At 31.3% G+C, this 20,644-nt stretch overlaps 1 protein-coding gene across 1 annotated transcript; it reads left to right on the top strand.

Moving 5' to 3' along the window:
• Positions 1 to 9,702: 9,702 nt before the first annotated feature.
• On the top strand, positions 9,703 to 19,071 carry LOC123672340 (GTP-binding protein GEM-like). Its single transcript, XM_045606420.1, has 3 exons — positions 9,703 to 9,773; positions 14,925 to 15,046; positions 17,941 to 19,071. Exons 1-3 carry the CDS (start codon positions 9,703 to 9,705, stop codon positions 18,210 to 18,212), a joined length of 465 nt encoding a protein of 154 aa, XP_045462376.1. The 3' UTR covers positions 18,213 to 19,071.
• The last annotated feature ends 1,573 nt before the right edge of the window (positions 19,072 to 20,644 follow it).

Below are 20,644 nucleotides of genomic sequence, written 5' to 3'. Positions count from 1 at the left end.
ATGAGGAAAAATTGTATTATTAAATACAAAAATTCCGAAACGTACGTCTGTCTTTATGTTGATGTAGTTGTTTAATTAGTTAACCGTTTACTTAATTGATACATTTTTAGTAATTTTGAATTTTCTTTTGGTTGATTATTAAATTTGTCATTTAAAATTGGAATATCATTCCAAGACAGAAATATATCATATAGATATATTATTGTGAAGGATTAGACACAATAGTTGTCAAATTATTTGATTTATATTAAATATCCTTCATCAAGTAGACTCATTAAACTTTCATAATTTGATGTAATCATTTATTGATTAGAGAGTCATTACCAACCAATTGATAAATTTAAAATTCCTGAAAGTGTTTATTCAATGTTAAATGTCGATTTGTATATATATTTCAAAAAATAACAAGAGAGAAATCTATGACTACCTTCAGTAATGTTTATCTATGAATCCTCAATAGAGTAAATAGTACGTTAAGTTAGTCTGTAGTTTCTAGCTTGCAGTTTGATTGAATATTGTACACGTGGTGAGTTTGCAAATTTAATGATTTTCGTTGGACTATAAGGCACTGATGAGGAAAAATTGTATTATTAAATACAAAAATTCCGAAACGTACGTCTGTCTTTATGTTGATGTAGTTGTTTAATTAGTTAACCGTTTACTTAATTGATACATTTTTAGTAATTTTGAATTTTCTTTTGGTTGATTATTAAATTTGTCATTTAAAATTGGAATATCATTCCAAGACAGAAATATATCATATAGATATATTATTGTGAAGGATTAGACACAATAGTTGTCAAATTATTTGATTTATATTAAATATCCTTCATCAAGTAGACTCATTAAACTTTCATAATTTGATGTAATCATTTATTGATTAGAGAGTCATTACCAACCAATTGATAAATTTAAAATTCCTGAAAGTGTTTATTCAATGTTAAATGTCGATTTGTATATATATTTCAAAAAATAACAAGAGAGAAATCTATGACTACCTTCAGTAATGTTTATCTATGAATCCTCAATAGAGTAAATAGTACGTTAAGTTAGTCTGTAGTTTCTAGCTTGCAGTTTGATTGAATATTGTACACGTGGTGAGTTTGCAAATTTAATGATTTTCGTTGGACTATAAGGCACTGATGAGGAAAAATTGTATTATTAAATACAAAAATTCCGAAACGTACGTCTGTCTTTATGTTGATGTAGTTGTTTAATTAGTTAACCGTTTACTTAATTGATACATTTTTAGTAATTTTGAATTTTCTTTTGGTTGATTATTAAATTTGTCATTTAAAATTGGAATATCATTCCAAGACAGAAATATATCATATAGATATATTATTGTGAAGGATTAGACACAATAGTTGTCAAATTATTTGATTTATATTAAATATCCTTCATCAAGTAGACTCATTAAACTTTCATAATTTGATGTAATCATTTATTGATTAGAGAGTCATTACCAACCAATTGATAAATTTAAAATTCCTGAAAGTGTTTATTCAATGTTAAATGTCGATTTGTATATATATTTCAAAAAATAACAAGAGAGAAATCTATGACTACCTTCAGTAATGTTTATCTATGAATCCTCAATAGAGTAAATAGTACGTTAAGTTAGTCTGTAGTTTCTAGCTTGCAGTTTGATTGAATATTGTACACGTGGTTAGTTTGCAAATTTAATGATTTTCGTTGGACTATAAGGCACTGATGAGGAAAAATTGTATTATTAAATACAAAAATTCCGAAACGTACGTCTGTCTTTATGTTGATGTAGTTGTTTAATTAGTTAACCGTTTACTTAATTGATACATTTTTAGTAATTTTGAATTTTCTTTTGGTTGATTATTAAATTTGTCATTTAAAATTGGAATATCATTCCAAGACAGAAATATATCATATAGATATATTATTGTGAAGGATTAGACACAATAGTTGTCAAATTATTTGATTTATATTAAATATCCTTCATCAAGTAGACTCATTAAACTTTCATAATTTGATGTAATCATTTATTGATTAGAGAGTCATTACCAACCAATTGATAAATTTAAAATTCCTGAAAGTGTTTATTCAATGTTAAATGTCGATTTGTATATATATTTCAAAAAATAACAAGAGAGAAATCTATGACTACCTTCAGTAATGTTTATCTATGAATCCTCAATAGAGTAAATAGTACGTTAAGTTAGTCTGTAGTTTCTAGCTTGCAGTTTGATTGAATATTGTACACGTGGTGAGTTTGCAAATTTAATGATTTTCGTTGGACTATAAGGCACTGATGAGGAAAAATTGTATTATTAAATACAAAAATTCCGAAACGTACGTCTGTCTTTATGTTGATGTAGTTGTTTAATTAGTTAACCGTTTACTTAATTGATACATTTTTAGTAATTTTGAATTTTCTTTTGGTTGATTATTAAATTTGTCATTTAAAATTGGAATATCATTCCAAGACAGAAATATATCATATAGATATATTATTGTGAAGGATTAGACACAATAGTTGTCAAATTATTTGATTTATATTAAATATCCTTCATCAAGTAGACTCATTAAACTTTCATAATTTGATGTAATCATTTATTGATTAGAGAGTCATTACCAACCAATTGATAAATTTAAAATTCCTGAAAGTGTTTATTCAATGTTAAATGTCGATTTGTATATATATTTCAAAAAATAACAAGAGAGAAATCTATGACTACCTTCAGTAATGTTTATCTATGAATCCTCAATAGAGTAAATAGTACGTTAAGTTAGTCTGTAGTTTCTAGCTTGCAGTTTGATTGAATATTGTACACGTGGTGAGTTTGCAAATTTAATGATTTTCGTTGGACTATAAGGCACTGATGAGGAAAAATTGTATTATTAAATACAAAAATTCCGAAACGTACGTCTGTCTTTATGTTGATGTAGTTGTTTAATTAGTTAACCGTTTACTTAATTGATACATTTTTAGTAATTTTGAATTTTCTTTTGGTTGATTATTAAATTTGTCATTTAAAATTGGAATATCATTCCAAGACAGAAATATATCATATAGATATATTATTGTGAAGGATTAGACACAATAGTTGTCAAATTATTTGATTTATATTAAATATCCTTCATCAAGTAGACTCATTAAACTTTCATAATTTGATGTAATCATTTATTGATTAGAGAGTCATTACCAACCAATTGATAAATTTAAAATTCCTGAAAGTGTTTATTCAATGTTAAATGTCGATTTGTATATATATTTCAAAAAATAACAAGAGAGAAATCTATGACTACCTTCAGTAATGTTTATCTATGAATCCTCAATAGAGTAAATAGTACGTTAAGTTAGTCTGTAGTTTCTAGCTTGCAGTTTGATTGAATATTGTACACGTGGTGAGTTTGCAAATTTAATGATTTTCGTTGGACTATAAGGCACTGATGAGGAAAAATTGTATTATTAAATACAAAAATTCCGAAACGTACGTCTGTCTTTATGTTGATGTAGTTGTTTAATTAGTTAACCGTTTACTTAATTGATACATTTTTAGTAATTTTGAATTTTCTTTTGGTTGATTATTAAATTTGTCATTTAAAATTGGAATATCATTCCAAGACAGAAATATATCATATAGATATATTATTGTGAAGGATTAGACACAATAGTTGTCAAATTATTTGATTTATATTAAATATCCTTCATCAAGTAGACTCATTAAACTTTCATAATTTGATGTAATCATTTATTGATTAGAGAGTCATTACCAACCAATTGATAAATTTAAAATTCCTGAAAGTGTTTATTCAATGTTAAATGTCGATTTGTATATATATTTCAAAAAATAACAAGAGAGAAATCTATGACTACCTTCAGTAATGTTTATCTATGAATCCTCAATAGAGTAAATAGTACGTTAAGTTAGTCTGTAGTTTCTAGCTTGCAGTTTGATTGAATATTGTACACGTGGTGAGTTTGCAAATTTAATGATTTTCGTTGGACTATAAGGCACTGATGAGGAAAAATTGTATTATTAAATACAAAAATTCCGAAACGTACGTCTGTCTTTATGTTGATGTAGTTGTTTAATTAGTTAACCGTTTACTTAATTGATACATTTTTAGTAATTTTGAATTTTCTTTTGGTTGATTATTAAATTTGTCATTTAAAATTGGAATATCATTCCAAGACAGAAATATATCATATAGATATATTATTGTGAAGGATTAGACACAATAGTTGTCAAATTATTTGATTTATATTAAATATCCTTCATCAAGTAGACTCATTAAACTTTCATAATTTGATGTAATCATTTATTGATTAGAGAGTCATTACCAACCAATTGATAAATTTAAAATTCCTGAAAGTGTTTATTCAATGTTAAATGTCGATTTGTATATATATTTCAAAAAATAACAAGAGAGAAATCTATGACTACCTTCAGTAATGTTTATCTATGAATCCTCAATAGAGTAAATAGTACGTTAAGTTAGTCTGTAGTTTCTAGCTTGCAGTTTGATTGAATATTGTACACGTGGTGAGTTTGCAAATTTAATGATTTTCGTTGGACTATAAGGCACTGATGAGGAAAAATTGTATTATTAAATACAAAAATTCCGAAACGTACGTCTGTCTTTATGTTGATGTAGTTGTTTAATTAGTTAACCGTTTACTTAATTGATACATTTTTAGTAATTTTGAATTTTCTTTTGGTTGATTATTAAATTTGTCATTTAAAATTGGAATATCATTCCAAGACAGAAATATATCATATAGATATATTATTGTGAAGGATTAGACACAATAGTTGTCAAATTATTTGATTTATATTAAATATCCTTCATCAAGTAGACTCATTAAACTTTCATAATTTGATGTAATCATTTATTGATTAGAGAGTCATTACCAACCAATTGATAAATTTAAAATTCCTGAAAGTGTTTATTCAATGTTAAATGTCGATTTGTATATATATTTCAAAAAATAACAAGAGAGAAATCTATGACTACCTTCAGTAATGTTTATCTATGAATCCTCAATAGAGTAAATAGTACGTTAAGTTAGTCTGTAGTTTCTAGCTTGCAGTTTGATTGAATATTGTACACGTGGTGAGTTTGCAAATTTAATGATTTTCGTTGGACTATAAGGCACTGATGAGGAAAAATTGTATTATTAAATACAAAAATTCCGAAACGTACGTCTGTCTTTATGTTGATGTAGTTGTTTAATTAGTTAACCGTTTACTTAATTGATACATTTTTAGTAATTTTGAATTTTCTTTTGGTTGATTATTAAATTTGTCATTTAAAATTGGAATATCATTCCAAGACAGAAATATATCATATAGATATATTATTGTGAAGGATTAGACACAATAGTTGTCAAATTATTTGATTTATATTAAATATCCTTCATCAAGTAGACTCATTAAACTTTCATAATTTGATGTAATCATTTATTGATTAGAGAGTCATTACCAACCAATTGATAAATTTAAAATTCCTGAAAGTGTTTATTCAATGTTAAATGTCGATTTGTATATATATTTCAAAAAATAACAAGAGAGAAATCTATGACTACCTTCAGTAATGTTTATCTATGAATCCTCAATAGAGTAAATAGTACGTTAAGTTAGTCTGTAGTTTCTAGCTTGCAGTTTGATTGAATATTGTACACGTGGTGAGTTTGCAAATTTAATGATTTTCGTTGGACTATAAGGCACTGATGAGGAAAAATTGTATTATTAAATACAAAAATTCCGAAACGTACGTCTGTCTTTATGTTGATGTAGTTGTTTAATTAGTTAACCGTTTACTTAATTGATACATTTTTAGTAATTTTGAATTTTCTTTTGGTTGATTATTAAATTTGTCATTTAAAATTGGAATATCATTCCAAGACAGAAATATATCATATAGATATATTATTGTGAAGGATTAGACACAATAGTTGTCAAATTATTTGATTTATATTAAATATCCTTCATCAAGTAGACTCATTAAACTTTCATAAAAAGCTAATCAGTTGTGATTGTGTTGTCAAGTTTTCTAATAAAAAGTTATTGAAGAATTTTACATTTGAATTTACAACGCAGAAGTACCACTAATTAAAGATTCCACCTTCCACCTCACGTTCAAGAACTGATTAAAACTAAAAATAAATAACGCAACAGACTCCAGTAAAATCATAGTATGAGCTTGTATCACAGTATAAGGACTCAGTGAATCTTGTGAGGGCAACGCTAAACTCGCTTAAAACCGAGGAATGAGAAAAATTCACAAAAAATTTAACCAACTCAGATGAAATGTGGAGGATTGCTCGATAATTGAAAAACAACTCTAATCCCAGTGGAATTTCCACATTGCACGGACCTCATGGTTGGATTTTCGACGAAGAAAGTAAAGCAGATCATCTAGCAGAAAATTATGCAAAAATTCATAATTCGACACGTGATATGTCCGACCGTCGAACTGAAAGAACAGTTGCAGAAACAGTTTTCTCATTTATTAATTCTAATTTAAACATTCCTCCGGATCACTCAACTTCCCCCAATAAAATAAGACAAATAATCAAGGCATTGAAAACTAAAAAAGCCCAAGGAAGAGATAAAATCAGAAATCTAACTCTGAAACATCTTCCGAGGAAAGCTATAGTACATTATATCTTTAATAGCAGTCTAAAACTATATTATTTTCCGAACTCCTGGAAAAACGCGATAGTCCTTTTCTTTCCTAAACCTAAAAAGGACCCAAAATTCGCATCCAATATAGATACCGCCCTATAAGCTTATTGCCAACAATGTCAAAAGTTTTTGAAAGAATTATTTTGAATAACATTCAAGACCACGAAAATAATTCTAACGAAATAATAGACGAACAATACGGATTTAGAACATTCCATAGCACGGTTCTACAACTAGAAACTATCACAGACTCAATAACAAAAAATTTCAATTATAAAAAGATCACTGCTATGCTCAATTTATACATTGAAAAAAGCTATTCTCTATTTCAGTATCGTAATGAGTTCATTACAGTTCTAAAAACATTGCTGTAATAAACTCATTACACAATCTTTTTCAGTTATATTTTTCGGTTTGTGGTTGTCTATATTGACTTCCAATCCTATCAAATTTCAAAAAACGTCAATAATTATCAAAATAATATAATTCGGATATAGTGAAATGATTTGCAACATTAATCGCCGGTTCTCTTAATTCTGGTGGTGTTAAATCGAGTTCGTCAAACATAACTAACGAATTTAATGAGTAATTGTAAATTATTTCAAAATTCTAAACGTACGATTCATATCCAAATTCCGTAATCTGTCAATGTTCTAAACAGTCACACCAACTGCAATGATACAATACAAATGTCACTAGGATATTCAATCTGAATTTTTCATTTAATTTCGACAACAATTCACAAAACTTGACTGAAATAGGGAAAATATCGTCTAATACTCGTTGCAGAAGGCAATTCCAACACTTCCAACACAATTTCGCATTCGTGTTAGAATAGAAGCCCATTCTGCAACTTGTTTTAGAATACAGGGTGGCCATTTGAAAACGAAACAGACGAGATTACAGACGAAATAATGTTTTTCGATAGAAATGCTCGGATAGGTCGATTTCTGTTTCGAGGGGGACAACTTAAGATGTAGGTTACGGACGCATAGCGCTTCAACCCTTGCTGCTACAACCCCCACCCCCAATTTTTGAATAGGGAAGATGGGGTGAGTGATACCTCAATTTAAAGGTATTTTTATACTAATTTCAGCACAGTAATTGTTTTTTCATTTTATGCATTAGTTCTCGAAATATTCATGCGTTAGTTAGTTAGGAAGGAAGCCACAGTCATGGTTGTTTTGAAGCTCAAAATGTCGATTTTTCACAAAACACTACAAGTGCCATGAAAACACCACTTCATTTTCAAATACTTAGTTAAGAATATTTCGAGAACTAATACATAAAATGAAAAAACAATTACTGTGCTGAAATCAGTATAAAAATACCTTTCAAATGAGCTATCACTCACCCCATCTTCCCTATTCAAAATTTGGGGGTGAGGGTTGTAGTAGCAAGGGTTGAAGCGCTATGCGTCCGTAACCTACATCTTAAGTTGTCCCCATCGAAACAGAAATCGACCTGTCCGAGCATTTCTATCGAAAAACTTTATTTCGTCTGTAATCTCGTCTGTTTCGTTTTCAAATGGCCACCCTGTATACTATTGACACTGTGTGGCATAATATTCTCATTCACAAGCTCCTTATGACCAAACTCCCTCTACATCTAATAAAAATTATCCACTCTTACCTACAGGGTCGAACATACAAAGTAACAGTAGAAAAATTCTCTCAACCAAATATTCAATTTCTGCAGATGACAGGGCTATACTTTCGGAATCATCAGACCCAAATTATGACAACAAATATATTCAAGCTCATGTAAATGAACTAGAAAGATATTATAACAAGTGGAAAATTAAAATTAACACCAAAGAAACAACATTAACACACTTCACCCAAAAACGCAAAACTCCACCAATCAGCTGCAAGGTAAAATTCAACGGCGAGGTAATCCACATTCAAAATTCGGTTAAATATCTAGGGGTCACACTAGATAAAAAAAAATTATCTTTCAATAAGCATTTAGGTAACATTTCACAAATTTGTTACACAATTCTCAACAAAATTTTCCCATTGATCAGTAAACACAGCAAACTCAGCCGGAAATCCAAACTTCGGATTTTTAAACAAGGAATTAGCCCAGCATTCTTGTATGCAATATGCAAAGCCAGTTTCAAATGCTTAGTGATAATTCATTTTTTGAATTGAACTTGTTAAGGGCTTCATGGTTCTATCCACCTCGTTACACCAAATACTGGTTGATTACATGCGATCACTGTTGCATGAATATTTTTGTATTTGTCAGCGTAGTAGTTATTGAGTATTGTTTTGCTCCCTCAATTTTCACAGCTTATTAATAGAGGTTCACAGACGTTGTATTGGGAGAATAAACAGTTAAGAGTCTCGATCTTATTTTAATTTCATCATTACTTGGTAGATTGGTAATGTTGAACATAAACTTATAGGGTATTTTTCGTGAATTTGAATCTATCTGGAACCCATTGAACATCACTATTTAGCTAATAGGTATCCACTCCCATCTCCACTGTTCAGCTTAGCCGCCAAATATCCGCCTAACTTAAATAGATTGTTGACAGGTGTGGGCCTGCGATATCAAGAGAATTGTTGAAAGGTCGCAAGGGTTCATCGTTCCATTTTTAGTAATGACGTAGTTTTTACTTGTCAAATGTTGTAAGATGATAGCTTTAAAAGCACAGCTGCCCAAATATCAGGCTATTCAAAATTAAACCTCGGCCACTCGAAAATTAGAGGAAATAAAAAACCAACACACTTGCCAAAAAAGGAGCACAATCTCCTTTCATTGGCCCGGAACTTTTCTGTGGAATAGGTAAATGTAACTACAAGAAAGAACCAAAAGAGAAACACTCCGGTGGAATCTTCCTGGTGGATCATTCCAAAAAGTTTCTTTGAAATTTTGACACTGCGAGATCCAAGAAGTATCTGGATCTTATCATGTATATACCTATACTAAACCTACTCACAGTATTCCTCCCAGGACATAGTCGCCTTAGAAAACTCCTCATGAGAATAGGTCTAGCAAAAAATGACGAGTGCCGATTCTGTGGGAGATGGAAGAAACTCTTGATCACCTGGTGACGGAATTCCTCGCCATCACTAGCCACCGCAAAATCTGCTCTGGGTAAGAAACTTGTAGATGTGAGGAAGTAGTCTCCTTGAAGCCATCCTAGATTCTGGAGTTTAACGGAACCCCCTTGATCAAATCTTGAATCTAATATTGATAATAATATTGGTAATAATTGGTCATCATATATGGTGGTCTTATTGATCGTTTGGGATTTTCTGGGAGCTTCTGGGCATCTTTGGCTGAAAAGACTGAAATGGTATTGATGACAAGAGTGCCTTCGTTGAAAGGGGGGGGGGATTTTTCAGGTTTGGCCCTTTCCAAAAAATCCAAGATACTGTCGAGCGGTCATTATAACATGACAAAATAAACGAATTGTGATTTCGAGCAAAGACATTGTAATATTAAGTGTTGAATATAAATACTTCATTTGTAGCGGTTGGTCAATCCGTCGTCATAATGAACGGATTCTACTATATATAAAATCTACAATTTTTTTCTCTTTATAGGTGGAAAACTCATTAAGTACATATGAACCCCATGCCTGTGTTGTGATATATTCGATAGTAGCGAGAGCAATAGTCCAAGAAAATGATCAATGAAATACGAATTTTGAGGTTAAAACTTGAATTTTCGATATAAGTTACTCTGAAGCATCTTAAAACGAACTGTGAAAGGTTTTTTTGAATTCACCCCCGAGAAGGGGTGAAAAAAAATAAAAAAAGTGGTTTTTTTGAAATTTTGGGGAAATGGTGAGTGTTAGAAAAAAAAGTTTCGAATAAAAGTTGTAGAGCGTAAAATTTTACATAAAAATGTTCTCATAACTGTTTTTCCTAAAATTGAAATTAACTGAGATAGGATAGCTAGAAGCTAGGGGATGATAACAGGAACTTTAAAAAATCATAAGTTGTTGAAAAATTGAAAAAACTCATAATTTTTTTTTTAAATTACTTATATGATTATAAACTTTAATTCTAGAGAAATTTTTTTTTTTTAATTGTTTATAAAAAAGTTATAACAATTTAAAATTTTTATTTTCAAATTAAATCAACTTAACTGATGAAAATATATTTTTTTTCTCAAAAATGGTCTAACTTCCGATCTGGGATCAACGGTCCTCGAGTTATAGCAGTTTTTTGGGATTTCAAAAAAAAATTTAAAAGTCTGACATGGTACTCAAATGAAAGGTCTCGTTGGGAGGAACTCAAAAATGGTCTCACTTTCGATCTGGGATCAACGATTTTCGAGTTATAGCTGTTTCAAGAAAACACCCACAAAAAAAGTCTGATATGGTACTCAAATGAAAGGTCTCGTTGGGAGGAACTCAAAAATGTTCTAACTTTCGATCTGGGATCAACGGTTCTCGAGTTATAGCAGTTTTTTGGGATTTCAAAAAAAATTTTTAAAGTCTGATATGGTACTCAAATGAAAGGTCTCGTTGGGAGGAACTCAAAAATGGTCTAACTTCCGATCTGGGATCAACGGTTCTCGAGTTATAGCAGTTTTTTGGGATTTCAAAAAAAAATTAAAAGGCTGACATGGTACTCAAATGAAAGGTCTCGTTGGGAGGAACTCAAAAATGGTGTCACTTTCGATCTGGGATCAACGGTTTTCGAGTTATAGCTGTTTCAAGAAAACACCCACAAAAAAAGTCTGATATGGTACTCAAATGAAAGGTCTCGTTGGAAGGAACTCAAAAATGGTCTAACTTTCAATCTGGGAACAACGGTTCCCGAGTTATAGCAGTTTTTTGGGATTTCAAAAAAAAATTAAAAAAATTGAAATGGTACTCAAATGAAAGGTCTCGTTGGGAGGAACTCAAAAATGGTCTAACTTTCGTTTTGGGATCAACGGTTCTCGAGTTATAGCAGTTTTTTGGGATTTCAAAAAAAAATTTAAAAGTCTTATATGGTACTCGAATGAAAGGTCTCGTTGGGAGGAACTCAAAAATGGTTTTGGGGCAAGCATATCCATATTAAAAATTTCAGATTTATACCACCAAAAAAAAATTAAAGAGTCTGATATGGTACTCAAATGAAAGGTCTCGTTGGGAGGAACTCAAAAATGGTCCAACTTTCGATCTGGGATCAACGGTTCTCGAGTTATAGCAGTTTTTTGGGATTTCAAAAAAAATTAAAAAGTCTGATATGGTACTCAAATGAAAGGTCTCGTTGGGAGGAACTCAAAAATGGTCTAACTTCCGATCTGGGATCAACGGTTCTCGAGTTATAGCAGTTTTTTGGGATTTCAAAAAAAAATTAAAAGGCTGACATGGTACTCAAATGAAAGGTCTCGTTGGGAGGAACTCAAAAATGGTCTCACTTTCGATCTGGGATCAACGGTTTTCGAGTTATAGCTGTTTCAAGAAAACACCCACAAAAAAAGTCTGATATGGTACTCAAATGAAAGGTCTCGTTGGGAGGAACTCAAAAATGGTCTAACTTTCAATCTGGGAACAACGGTTCCCGAGTTATAGCAGTTTTTTGGGATTTCAAAAAAAAATTAAAAAGTTTGAAATGGTACTCAAATGAAAGGTCTCGTTGGGAGGAACTCAAAAATGGTCTAACTTTCGTTTTGGGATCAACGGTTCTCGAGTTATAGCAGTTTTTTGGGATTTCAAAAAAAAATTTAAAAGTCTTATATGGTACTCGAATGAAAGGTCTCGTTGGGAGGAACTCAAAAATGGTTTTGGGGCAAGCATATCCATATTAAAAATTTCAGATTTATACCACCAAAAAAAAATTAAAGAGTCTGATATGGTACTCAAATGAAAGGTCTCGTTGGGAGGAACTCAAAAATGGTCCAACTTTCGATCTGGGATCAACGGTTCTCGAGTTATAGCAGTTTTTTGGGATTTCAAAAAAAATTAAAAAGTCTGATATGGTACTCAAATGAAAGGTCTCGTTGGGAGGAACTCAAAAATGGTCTAACTTTCGATCTGGGATCAACGGTTCTCCCAACGAGACCTTCATTTGAGTACCATAGCAGACTCTTTAATTTTTTTTTGAAATCCCAAAAAACTGCTATAACTCGAGAACCGTTAATCCCAGATCGAAAGTTGGACCATTTTTGAGTTCCTCCCAACCAGACCTTTCATTTGAGTACCATATCAGACTTTTTAATTTTTTTTGAAAATTCTTAAAAACTGCTATAACTCGAAAACCGTTAATCCCAGATCGAAAGTTAGACTATTTTTGAGTTCCTCCCAACGAGACCTTTCATTTGAGTACTATATCAAACTTTTTTTGTGGGTGTTTTCTTGAAAAAAAAATTGGCTGCGGATCACATTCAAAATTTGGTTACATGCAGAATTTTCGATTCTGAATATACATCTACCATCGGTTTCTTCCTAGCACTTCCCAGAGGTGAGATATGGCTAATTTTGTAGAAAAATAGTGCTTTAAATGTGTATACAAATTTTTCTGATCGAAATCGATGCCTGATTCGGAATGTACATCCTTGAAACTATCTAAATACACCATAAAAAGTTCAAATTCGATCGGTCGTATTTTTCGAAAAAACCAAGACTATAACCTTGGATATTTTTTCGCCAAAAAAAGTTTTTGATTTAGATCGACTCCAAAATTTGATGTAATACAGTATTTTCCATGCAGAATTTCTATTTGCAATTAGTTCCTCCCTAGACGCCCCCAAAATTGAGTTATTTCGAATTTTGTGGTAACATTATCAAGGGGGTTTAGTCTGCCATCTGGTGGTATAAATCTGAGATTTTTAATATGGATATGCTTGCCCCACAACCATTTTTGAGTTCCTCCCAACGAGACTTTTCATTTGAGTACCATATCAGACTTTTTAATTTTTTTTGAAAATTCTAAGAAACAGCTATAACTCGAAAACCGTTGATCCCAGATCGAAAGTGAGACCATTTTTGAGTTCCTCCCAAGGAGACCTTTCATTTGAGTACCATGTCAGACTTTTTAATTTTTCTTTGAAATCCCAAAAAACTGCTATAACTCGAGAACCGTTGATCCCAGATCGAAAGTTAGACCATTTTTGAGTTCCTCCCAACGAGACTTTTCATTTGAGTACCATGTCAAACTTTAAATTTTTTTTTTAAATCCCAAAAAACTGCTATAACTCGAGAACAGTTGATCCCAGATCGAAAGTTAGACCATTTTTGAGTTCCTCCCAACGAGACCTTTCATTTGAGTACCATATCAGACTTTTTTTGTGGGTGTTTTCTTGAAAAAAAATTGGCGGCGGATCACGTTCAAAATTTGGTTACATGCAGAATTTTCGATTCTGAATATACATCTACCATCGGTTTCTTCCTAGCACTTCCCAGAGGTGAGATATGGCTAATTTTGTAGAAAAATAGTGCTTTAAATGTGTATACAAATTTTTCTGATCGAAATCGATGCCTGATTCGGAATGTACATCCTCGAAACTATCTAAATACACCATAAAAAGTTCAAATTCGATCGGTCGTATTTTTCGAAAAAACCAAGACTATAACCTTGGATATTTTTTCGCCAAAAAAAGTTTTTGATTCAGATCGACTCCAAAATTTGATGTAATACAGTATTTTCCATGCATGAGGTACCGAAGTCGGTAGTAAAAGCAAAGTCGCCGCCACACAATATCTTTCACCAGGTAAATTATTTTATACCTGCTTGAAAAGAACAGGTAAGAATTAAATTTCAACGCGTATGGTCAATTTCTTAAAATATTAATCTATTAAAAAAAATATATATATTTTCATCAGTTAAAGTTGATTTAATTCGAAAATAAAAATTTTAAATTGTTATAACTTTTTTATAAACAATTAAAAAAAAAAAATTTCTCTAGAATTAAAGTTTATAATCATATAAGTAATTTAAAAAAAAAATTATGAGTTTTTTCAATTTTTCAACAACTTATGATTTTTTAAAGTTCCTGTTATCATCCCCTAGCTTCTAGCTATCCTATCTCAGTTAATTTCAATTTTAGGAAAAACAGTTATGAAAACATTTTTATGTAAAATTTTACGCTCTACAACTTTTATTCGAAAATTTTTTTTCTAACACTCACCATTTCCCCAAAATTTCAAAAAAACCACTTTTTTTATTTTTTTTCACCCCTTCTCGGGGGTGAATTCAAAAAAACCTTTCACAGTTCGTTTTTAGATGCTTCAAAGTAACTTATATCGAAAATTCAAGTTTTAACCTCAAAATTCGTATTTCATTGATCATTTTCTTGGACTACAAGTTTTCAACACGCCGAAGAAACTTTGAATTATTTATGGAGAGAAGGGTATACTCAGGAGAAAAGCGTGATAGTTGTGGGTAACAAAGCGGATCTTGCAAGATCACGAGTTATCACGACAAACGGTAAGTACAATGAATAGGATATACCTAAATGTTAAACAAGTTCATTGGTATTTGAGTATTTTTTTTTTTCTATTCGATAAGGTAAAACTCAAATTTCAAAAATTATAGACCCTTCAATGTGAAGCGCTTCTATCTGTCATGTCTTCCATCATAATGATTTATAATTTGTGAGAATAGGAAAGTCATTTCCTGGCTGTACCCAATGACTTCAAAATCATCATTCAACAATCATATTTTTTTCAATGATGCTGAGTAATTCGCTTGTTTGAACTCGTATTCCAATTCATTCGAGTAAAATTCTCCAGGCACTTTTCTTAAAGTTGGTAATGTTCCCGATTAAATTTTGATCAATTAAAATATCGACATTACTGTAGCAACTATCATTCATTTCACTAGTCGTGAATTTCATTAACACTTTATAACAGAAACATTTACTGAGAGTAATTTGATGATAGCATTTTAGTGAAGGTTTTTAACAAATTTCAATAGTGCCCCTCTCTTGGACTATTATAGAAATCATTGATGAAATCATAGGTAAGACATCTGCCATCTACACCTTCAGACATCCGTAGGGGAATGTAGTGACTTTGCCAGAGAATGGTTCGGTTACAGGCTTACAAAGAGTCACCACAGCATAATTAAAATGAAGAAAATCAATCAGATCAAAATATTTTTGAAAGAAAGGGTTTCGGTTTCACATAATATACCACTCTTCTACAGCAGATGCATACCTCAATATTCTGAAGATTTTCTTTGTTGAACTCGAAATTAGCAGTATAAGGCTGGTGGGAGCAAAAACCTCTACGAATCATCGACCAGATTATTGATTGAAGAACTCTGGCTACCAGTTGATAATTGGGATTTGACAATAGGTGTTTTATCATTAAAATTAATGACCTCTGGGAATATTACTGGCAGAGTGAATGTATTATTTCTGTTACATTTTATGTAATTTTTTTAAATTTCTACATACAATTCAGTATGATTGGTATGATTGTACCACAAAATTCAAAAAAATATCTTTGTGTAGTCATGGGTGACCTTTTCGCTTCACCCAAATTGTTTTCATTTTCAATCTCCAAACACTTTAAATTGGTAAGTTCGTTTATTGAAGCAAATGAAATTATTCAAGTAATATTTGCTTTTAAAAACTTTGAGAATTATACTGACTTTATAACTTTGATAGGGAACCAGCTTGTTGGGGCTTGAAATTTGACCTTCGAAGTCATAACTGATATGCATTGTCAATATCAAGATGTTATTCATTTCTGTTCATTCAACTTCTGAAAACATTGAAATATTTGTTTTAGTGTTTTCATTAAAGAGTAATAAGGTTTTATTCATGTCCTTCTAATCGAGGCAATAATTCTAATTGCGGAGCTTTGCCACATAGAATCGAACGCAACCCAGCTCTTAGTCTTAAAAACAAAAAATTTTGCTCCATAAATGCCTGTAGTTATTATTGGTGGTTCTAGGTAAGATCCCAACCACAATCTATTAATCTAAGCATAGCATTTGAGAGCAATCTGCTTCAGGATGTAACAATGATGGTTAACAAAAAAAAAAACTGGAAAATACAAGGTTTTGGCCCACCTACCCTACTTTTACTGAAATTGAGAGGATTATATTTTCAACATGCAGTACCTGCGCACAGAGTAAGAATCTCAGCGAATTGGTTTTAGTGAACATTGGATGAGGATTCATGACCTTGGTAGATGGCCAGCTTGTTTTCCCGATCTGACTTCTTTAATTTTTTATTCAAGCGAAATTTATAAAACACGAAAATTAAAATTATGAAAGTTTATTCAGTCTTCTTGATGAAAGTAATTCAATATGAAAATCAAAAAATTGGCAACTTTGTGTCCATTTACTTCACAATAATATATAGTTATGATGTATTTGGTTTATTTTTGTCTTGGAATACAATTCCAATTCCAAAAATGACAAAATTGATAACCAACCAAAAAATGATTCAAAATAACTAACACTATACAAATTGAGTAAACGGTCAACAAATTGAATTACTGAATAAAAACAAACGAACGTTTCGGAATTTTTGTATTTAATTGTACAATTTTTCCTGATCAGTGCCTCATAGTTTGAAAAAAATTACTGAATTTACCAACTCACCACAAAAGTTGCAATTGAGAAACTTCAAACGAACTGAACGAAATTTTTTCTCTTGGAATATAATTCCAAGAAAAAAATAACAAAATCAATAACCAACCAAAAGAAAATTCAAAATAACTGAAACTGCACAAATTGAGTAAACTGTTAACAAATTGAATAACGAAAATTAAATTCAGAAAAATTGAAGAACAGAACGGAAATTGCCATAAAAGAAGTCAATAGAATTCATAACTGCACGTCATATGTGGTGTGAGGAGTTAAAACGGATTGGTGTTAAGATTACCTGCTTTTTTGTCTCAAATAAACTTAATTTTGCCAAACTGATTGTTGTCACTAAAGAACTTCATGATTTTGTTTGCAATGAAATTGTCCTCATTTCAATATTAATTTCAAGTGGTTTTTATATTAGTGCAATTACTGACTTCAGCTTACCCTCAACTACCAAGTAATAGAGACCAGAAAAAGCTACCGCGCTGTTGCGTATTTTAACAGCTTCCCATTGAAGTTCGGTTGAAGATCATATGTGAAATATTAGAAAATAATCATAATTTTATTAATTGAACAACCCTTCGGGTATTATTAGTACACACATATTCTATGTGATGAATTATAATTTTTATGCAGTAAGCAAATTAGTGAATGTCGATCTTACTTAGGATCATAGACTATCCACTCTTCAGTCCCTTTCTATACGGCCATCAAGTCAGATGAGCTCACATTAAAATTACAATTTAAGGCTCTCTATTAAGTATCGATTTTTTCAGAAGGAAAAGCCCTGGCTGTGGCGAGAGACTGCAAATTCATCGAGACTTCTAGCGGTATCCAACACAACGTTGACGAACTTCTTGTCGGTATCCTGAAACAAATTCGTTTGAGAGAATCAAGAGACAAGAAAAAGAAGCCTAAAAAGGAAAATAACAAACTTCACGGATCCAAGACGAGCCTAAGCCTGAATATCGCTAGGGAAATATTGCAGAAAATCTGCATGAACGACATAAGCAAATCGAAATCTTGTGAGAATCTACACGTGTTGTGAACACTTGCAAATATTTCCTAAAAATCTATTTCATAAGGTGTTATTTGGAACTATTGAAGCTGGTTTTCATGAGTTGATTTAATTATCAGATAATATGATCAATGAGGTTTGGTCTATGCTTATTGATGACTTTTTGGCAGGTAATATTTTAGAAGTACAGTTCTCTCTCTATTCCTCTAAACATAGAGAAAAAGAGTTGTTACAGGTCTCCTTTCTTGAGCGGATGAAATCGTACCCACGCATAGTATCTCTTGACTCCAGGAAACTGACGCTGCTATAAAAGGCATTATATTTCAATATATTTGGTATAAATTGGTACATTCTCCAACATTCGTAACAATGACAAATTGACGCATTCTTTACATCTTATCAGACTCAGCCTATTCTCTTTCTTAAAAATAGGTTACATTGAATTAGTTCCTGAAATTTTGACTCATACCTTTCTAGGATCATTCTCCAGTACCCTAATTTTCACGTACCACAATACTGAGTGCTGATTTTTTTTAAACATTTCGATTCAAAAAACAATTTATATTTCTCTAACACCCTGTTGCAGGACGTCCAGTAAAATTTAATGCCGTCATTTTAATTTTAATTCTCCAGTAGAATGAGCCTATTGGCTACCTGCACCGTTTGATGGTGGATTCAATTTTTAATGCGGCATTGAATTTTAATCAACTTTCCTGCAACTGAGTGTGGGGGATTATTTATTATTATATTCAGAGACATCGGCATAGAGTTCCAAATCAATTATCAACTTATATTGTTAAGTAAGTTTCAAAAAAAAATGATTTCGGTTTAGAAGATTTGAGTACAAAATCAAAATAGAGGCCAATGACTTTGATTCAATGTTTGATATTTTCGTAAAAAAAACGCTCATGATAATATATTATGCATACATTTATTTCACTCTTTTTCACTATTATTAGGGCAATCGAAGGTTTTTTTTCACCTACTCAATAAGTTTTCAGGATCTAATACCTTTGATTCCGAAATTTTCTGAGTGAACCTACCATACGATCAACGAAAATTTGAAATTTTTCATTGCACTCATTCCTTTTTTCTAGAATCTACGATATATAACAGCAAAAGGTTTCTTTATCTTTGTTGTTTGTGGAGAAATTTACGGAAATTTCTTCACAAAAAACCAACCATTTCAAGAATTATGAAACAAAATTGCCGAAATTAAATTTATTTCTTTGAATTCAGTCAGTTAAGGTATCGCTGATAGTACAAATTCTCTATCCTAAAGCATTTCAGTTAGGAATGCTTTCATCTCATAAAAATTCCAGTTTCAACAGTTCACAATATATTCAAGAAAATTGCCCCAGTAAGTAATCAATATTTCATGATTATTCTGATAAGGTTAATATTTTATGCGGTGTGAAAACCGTATACATACGAGGAAAATCATGCGATAAAATCATAAAGTGAAACAGAAACCCGATGAATCACAATACAGCATAATTCCATGATAGAGTGGGAAATTACCAAAACAAACGACTAATATCTGAATTAATCCATTTTATTCATGCAAATCTCACGAAGATCGTTGAAAAACTCTAGTTAATTGAAACAGTATTACCATACGCCAAAATTAATTCAAGAATGAAAAGATAAAAAAATCCTTATGCAAATAAATGAACTCTGGTTATACCAATCTTTTCTTTACGAATGCTCGTTATACACTACGCCATTTTCGCCGCGTTAGTTGAAATGCCGCAGCCGCTCGAATGAATGGGGAATATCTTCACACTACGCGGCATTATTACCACCTAAATTCAACGTTATTATATACTAATGGAATAAATTAAAGGATCAAAATGAAATTCGAAATTTTTAGCGGTTTTTCAAATGGCTGTATTTTCGATAACAATGGTCGTATCTCAATTTGAAAAAAACCTTTTTGAAGCTTGAAGTTTATAGTTTTGATATCTCATGATGAAAAAATTTTTCAAGCAACGTGTACCGCTCAATCCTATTGAATACAGTATCTGAATTTCTGCGAATTTTTTTCAGTTATCATTTTTGGCATACAGACTTGGAATTTTTTTTTCCTACAACTGCGATGGAAAGTAGCGCATTCTTCATAGCTTACTCAATTTCAAAACTATGTATTGCTCATACTGTGGGAAATATTATTCCTCATGGCACTTTGCTCACACCTCGCTTGGTAGACCAATGAAATTGGGCTTTTGAGTTGTTTCTATGGAAATGGACTTGATTCAAATCAAAATGACCTTCGTTGACAGTATGTGCTAATTTATTGCGTTTCCATAGAAACAACTCAAAAACCCAATTTCATTGGTCTACCAAGGGAGGTGTGGGCAAAGTGCCGTGGGGAATAATATTTCTCTAATTCTGTGGTTATTCCGTTCATTCTTCCACATCTTGTAGAACAAAATCGTGCGAGAATATATCAGAGACGCACA

The sequence above is a fragment of the Harmonia axyridis genome, chromosome 1, assembly GCF_914767665.1.
Source record: "Harmonia axyridis chromosome 1, icHarAxyr1.1, whole genome shotgun sequence".
In the NCBI taxonomy this organism is placed as follows: domain Eukaryota; kingdom Metazoa; phylum Arthropoda; class Insecta; order Coleoptera; family Coccinellidae; genus Harmonia; species Harmonia axyridis.
Note: the sequence above shows the minus strand (reverse complement) of the source record. Positions and strands in the feature narration are given on the sequence as shown.

Coding starts and splice junctions, on each gene's coding strand:
- LOC123672340 (XM_045606420.1), top strand. CDS start 9,703: ATGGAAGAAACTCTTGATCACCTGGTGACGGAATTCCTCGCCATCACT. Junction 9,774..14,924: donor CACCGCAAAATCTGCTCTGG/GTAAGAAACTTG, acceptor TTGGACTACAAG/TTTTCAACACGCCGAAGAAA. Junction 15,047..17,940: donor ACGAGTTATCACGACAAACG/GTAAGTACAATG, acceptor CGATTTTTTCAG/AAGGAAAAGCCCTGGCTGTG.